Source organism: Neopelma chrysocephalum, unplaced genomic scaffold (assembly GCF_003984885.1).
Source record: "Neopelma chrysocephalum unplaced genomic scaffold, ASM398488v2 Primary Assembly neopelma1_42, whole genome shotgun sequence".
NCBI lineage: Eukaryota > Metazoa > Chordata > Aves > Passeriformes > Pipridae > Neopelma > Neopelma chrysocephalum.
Window position 1 is genome coordinate 11,946,503 of NW_020897700.1, and position 6,000 is coordinate 11,952,502.

At 34.4% G+C, this 6,000-nt stretch overlaps 1 protein-coding gene across 1 annotated transcript in view; it reads left to right on the forward strand.

The window, feature by feature from the left end:
* GPM6A (glycoprotein M6A) overlaps positions 1-5,668 on the forward strand; it is a 117,911-nt gene extending 112,243 nt beyond the window's left edge. The window contains exon 7 of the mRNA XM_027676694.1: positions 3,412-5,668. Within this exon, the coding sequence (XP_027532495.1) occupies positions 3,412-3,564 (153 nt within the window). The 3' untranslated portion in view covers positions 3,565-5,668. The remainder of the gene's footprint in view (positions 1-3,411) is intronic.
* The last annotated feature ends 332 nt before the right edge of the window (positions 5,669-6,000 follow it).

Sequence of the window (6,000 nt, forward strand, 5' to 3'; positions counted from 1 at the left end):
TAAATGTTAAGGCCATCTCTCCCCAGGATACTTCTCATGAAACTGTATCTTAAAAACATATTTTTAGAAAAATGTAATTTTTTTATTGCAAATCCACAACAAAAATTGTTCATATGTGAAAAAACAGTCACAAGTCACAATTTCCCCACATCTACTATTTAACCTCTCTCTTGGGCTCAGATTTGTATATGAATGTTAATATTTAGTGTGCAAAGAAGAATGCTGGTTTGGGGTTGAAAAGGAGAATTGTCCTATGTGTTCGGACTGATGTATGGAAAACCTCATATTTTTTACCGTATGTGTCAGAGAAAGCTTTATTTTGTAGCAAAGGAAGATGTCAAATAGTTTGCTTTGAAAATTTCTTATTCTTAGACATCAGGCCAAGATGAAAAAAAGCACAAACCCCTGATAGAATTATTTGTGTCGTAAATGCTTTTTATGATCTTGATCATGGAAAAAATATCCAGGAATTTGAATCATATTTAATTTGTACTATGTATGAATCTGAAAAGTACTGTTCTTTCTTATATCTGAATGGATAATAAATGGATACAGAAAAGATCATTTTGCTGTTGTCAATCTTGTGTCTGATAGAAGACAGAAGTTGTTTAAATGTAAAATCTAGCATTTCAAAGAGTTCGTTGTAAAGCCAGTATCCATCCCACCTGTGATGTTTTCCCAAAATCACTACAGAAAAACTTAATTAAGAGATGCACCATTTCCCTTTTCAAAAAGTAAGCAATACTCTTTTGCCTGGACTTACACAGAAATTATGTCCTGTAAGATGGAGATGCAATGAATTCTCCTGAAACAGGAACAAGGGAAAAAAAGTGGTCTAGTCTCTCTCCCCAGTATAATTGTGCTCTTCTGCATGGTAGTAGGTGCATGCAAAGACAGGAAAAAAGTTATTTAGACTTGGGTCATGTGGAAGTAATGACGTGTCCTGAATGGAAAAACAAAACAAAACAAAACAAGAACTCTCCTATCCTAGCTGCAATTCTAGTTTGAGAAGGTTGAAGCCAACCTTCACCTTATGAGGAAATCTAAGGAGGAATGTTCCATAGGTATGGAAAGACCCTGCACTGTCTTGCATGTGTCTGTAATTGAAACATCCTGGGGCAGACTGTGGAAGCTGCCCAGCTTCAATTTAAATAAGCCTTGATAGGGACCCCACTGGCTTCAGGCTATTCAGGTCATGGATGGTGAAATGCAGTTAGACAGCCACTTAGAGATGGCCTCCTCAGTGTGGCAATGTTATCTAGGAACTTGGTGTTAAATGAAAAAACAGAGGTGGCAGGACTGTTCAATGTATACGTCATTATAAAACTTTGATACGTATTTGAGATTGTATGAGCTAAAGTAGTTGTTTCCAGGAAAGTCTTCCTACTTACAGTGAATGTGAACTCCAAGAGTTTTCAATGGTTTTTCTAGAAATTTGGTTCAGTAACTTTAAAGGAAGGTGTGGGCAAAGAATGGGAGTCAGACTGTGGCCAATGTACCTTCAAAATGGTTTGTCCATTTTTTTAATAAAAAAAGAAAAATGACGACTGAAACTGCAAGACATTGGATTTAAATTTGTATCTTACCGAGTCGTTACCAAATATTTTATGAGGATAAGAAATGTCCCTACATCATCCCATTTTCATCACGCATTCTTCAGTTGCAAGGTTTTCTGGCAGATGTGTTTTAAAAGGTCAGGAAGATGTGAGTACATTGCTCAGATACCTCCCACTTTCAGGATTCTCATGTCTACAATCTGTTTGAGGTTCAGATTGTATTTTTTATTTGAAATCTTGCCCTCAGAGGACCAGCACTCATGTTTCCATTGGATGCAAATTGTAATTGTCTGAGATGACAGAATTATTAGAATTACTTGTCTGTGTCTTTTAATTTTTCTCAAGAGTTTTACTATGGAGGAAATTTAAGGCATTTTATTCAGCACAATGGGGATGCAGCATTAGGGCCTCTCATTTGATCTAGAAATTCCTGATCCAGAAACTACTCATGGTGAAAGCTTTTGGAACAGCTGAGTTAGATAGAAGGTGTTTCTTTTTCCTGTGTGCTAAATTATGACCAGAAAGTGTCACAGAGACACATTACATGCTGCTGTATAAACACTTGTACTATCATCACAGGCTGTGCTGCTAATACTGTAGTATTAGAAACTCCTAACATATGTAGAAATACTCTCTGTACTCTTTTTCCAGGAGGACAGATTCTCTGAACAATTTCTTTCCATTTTATGGGTCCTCAAGCCAGTCTGTATTGCTCAAATAGGGATTAACTTGAAGCTTGCCATAAAACATGAGGACAAAAAAGATACCGAAAATATTTTGTCTTTTGGAGGGCTTCAGAATGCTTTCCTTGATCTTAATTATCCAGATTAACAAATGCACTTTTGCCTGCACTAATTGGCAAAAATTACCAACAAACTTTGTGAAAAAAGCCAACATTAGCATTTCCAAAAGAAAAAGAACCTATTAAGATGGATCATTCATTTACTATGAATCTAAGATGCTCATATCTATAACAGTGCAACATGAACAGGAGTTGAATTAATTGAAACCCAGTATAATTTCTTGATTTCTTAGGGAGGGGTGGAATTTTTTGGGTTTCAGGAAATTATCTGCTGCCTCTGAGGCCATTGATTAACATAAATTTAAGAGATTATCTCATCAGAAAGTGTCTGAAAGCCTGCTAGGGAAGGAATAACTGTCCAGAGGGTCCTAGCATAAACCAGTTGAATATTGTTATTGAACATTTTCATTTTCTGGAGGAATACTGAGTCAACAGTGCATCTAATTTTTTGTAGCTTTAAGTTGTCACATTTTGCCTACCTGAATTTATTTTTCAATTACTGACAATTTTTTCACAAATTAGCTGGTTAAATAAATAGCTAGAGTTATAGTTGAAAGAAGTAAGTCACGGCTAAATGGAAAGACAATGCTAACTTTAACAATAAAAAATAAAAAGCAAAACTTTCTGTAATCGTATTAGGTATGTAACTATAAGACTACAGATGTGTCTACCACATATTTCTATTTTAAGAACTATTTTAACAAATAGTGATTCAATGGGGAAAAGTCTCCAATAAATAACCAGAAGGCATTTTCATATGTAGATTTGCAGACTAGCTGTAACAGTAGTGCAGGGATGATTTCTTGATTTTTCAGTTTTCAAATTTTTTTACAAGCCTTGCTGCCAACTACTAGTCATGGAAACAGTAACAGCTGCAAGATGAGTAATCTGAGGATTAATGAACTTCCCGTCATGGTGCTGTACTACTTGTTGTCTTAAGAATGCCTAATTCCAGCAGATGAGAACCCAATCTCTGGCCTATAACTTTCAAGTTTGAACTTGCTCTATTCTGACTAGCTCTATTGGTCCTTAACTCTGTTACCTCTCTTACAGGTCCATTATCTCATGGTCTTGTCTGCCAACTGGGCCTATGTGAAAGATGCTTGCAGAATGCAAAAATATGAGGATATTAAATCAAAGGAGGAACAAGAGCTTCATGATATTCATTCTACTCGCTCTAAAGAGCGGCTCAACGCTTACACATAAGAGAAACCTTGTTTTACTTCCTAACATGTGAATGCTTTGTTGTTTAACAAAAGGCCATCCAACCATTCTAAAAACAATTGAAAGTGCTTCTCACAAAAGATAGTTTGGGTGACTTACATATCACCTACATACAATTCTTGGTTGTCTAGCACTTGGTTTCTTAATTAGTTCTTACTTTGTGTGACCATTCTCTACCACAGAGCTCCTAAATAGCCTTTCCTGAATCCTTTTAAGCTAATTAGTTCTGATAGATCAAGGATACTAAACTATTGTCAAATACAACTATGTGTTTGATTTTTTTAATCACTTTGTATGTGTTATGCATAACACCTTTTGCATCGTTTCTTATATGTTTTTGGAAAAAAAGTAGCTTTTTATACTTTTTAGTTTTGAGTTAAGTAACTACTTTAACTACAGGTATACTTCAAAGGGACCATTGTACATGGTGTACAATATATAAAGAAAACATTCTGATGACTTTCCTTTATATTTGGAAAACCTGCCAGATGGACCCTGATCAACTTGAATGAAGGTCCTAAGAACGTTTTAAACACTCAAAGGTGCAATTTCTAAATTTGTAATAGTGGGTAAAAAAAATGAAAAAAAAGTGAAAAAAGGAAAAAAAAGAAAAAAAAGAAAAAAGTGCTTCTTATCTTTGTTAACATTGTATTATTATTGATGTTTTTAAAGAATATTCTCTTGTTCCAAGTTCCATGGGTGATAATTCCTGTTTGTATTGTGAGCATGCAGTCCGTGGTGCTAACAATGCATGGCCACTTGCCTTTTGGAGGAATTCAATACCACGGCTACCTGTTAAAAAGTTATGGTATATAGACAACTGTTAATTAAGTGATATAGTTATTCATAGTTTTTTACAGAATTATCTCTCTTTAATTCAATGCTGGTTATGCTAAATTGGAGCTGTTCCTGTGATGATGTAAGAAATTACTGCTTGGCTACATTTATGAAAGTAATATATCAAAAATACAGTGACCATAGGAGTCAGATGTCTTTTTACCTGCTTTAAAAATTTAAATGGATTGCACCTGTCTGAACTGTCAAAGATACATTAAAGGAGACTTCCGTAAATGTTATAGCTTGGCTTCTAGCTTTCCTACACATAATGGTTTACCTGTATTATGTTGAAGTAAGGTGAAAGACCACTACAGAGCTTATTATTTGAAAGTGTAGCAATATATTTGAACATTTATTTTGATAGGAAAATGTTATCATAAAGATAGGTCATCTTAATTTGAAAGAATTACCTGTATCAAAAACAGAACAAAAAACCCTATTTAAGAACAGTCGGTATTATTGGACCAAATTTGGTGGATTTTTTTTTTTAATTTTGCCTATTTCTAATGCTACAAGAATGCTGTAAAGTGTCTTTTAAAGTGATGTAGCCTGACAAGACATTTTTGTCAGTGTTAAGAATCTTAGGTAGTTTTGTGCACTTATTGGACCATTGTGAATTCTCTCTCAGTGTAAGTGCATTTCTAATAAAACTTATTGAGTAAAACTCTTCTTTGTACTATTACTAGTCATGCATCATCAGTAATTTTTAACAATTCTTGTAGTAAGTAGAAGGTAATACTATAGTTACTTGTGGCATGATAATGCATTAAGTAGTATTAGTTGGTTGAATTTTTTTTTCTTTTTGTTTTCTTTTGATTGTTTTGGGGGTTTTTTGGTTGTGTTTTTGATTTGGGGTTTTGGTTTTGGTTTGTTTTTTTTTTACACTTAGGCTGTCCTACAGGGTCAACAGTTTTCTGATAATGTGCAGTACCGGTATTACAGTTCTGCAAAAAGTATTAGGAACCTCTTTTTGGATTCTATATTGTAGTGTTTCAGTTTTGTGTCTTAAAATGTTTGTGCTGATTTTTAAAACTATGTCTTTTAAACTCATGTAATGATGTTAATGCTTTTGGCTCTTCTCTGGTATTAGAGTTTGTATTTTCACAAAGAATGCTTTGTAGCAGGCATTACAATTAATCTGTTTTGTACATAAATGTGCCAACAGCTTGATGGTGGCGTTTTTGAAATGTAGAACAAAGTGCTTGCAAAAATGTAATAAACACACTTGTGTACTTTGTGTTCTTGTTAATTCTTTGTGTAGTTTTCTTTGCCTATACTGAACAAATCATTGTAACCGGAAACGGAAGCAGCTTGCTCCTTCTATTAACCTTGCTTTTGTGCAGACTGCTTCAAATGTCTCTTAATCAGAATTTAGTGTCAGAAATTATATATCCTAAGAATAAGAGAGTAAAATATTTTCTCAGAGCAGAATTTCACAGTCTAGAAAAAGCCAGGTAGCATGAGCCATACTTATATTTTTAACATATCAGTCAAAAGAACAACTGGGCACAACATTACTGCAGTGTCATTTGGAACAGCTTAACAGAAGCTGATCTGACATCGGTTTGAGTGTTGCTGAGG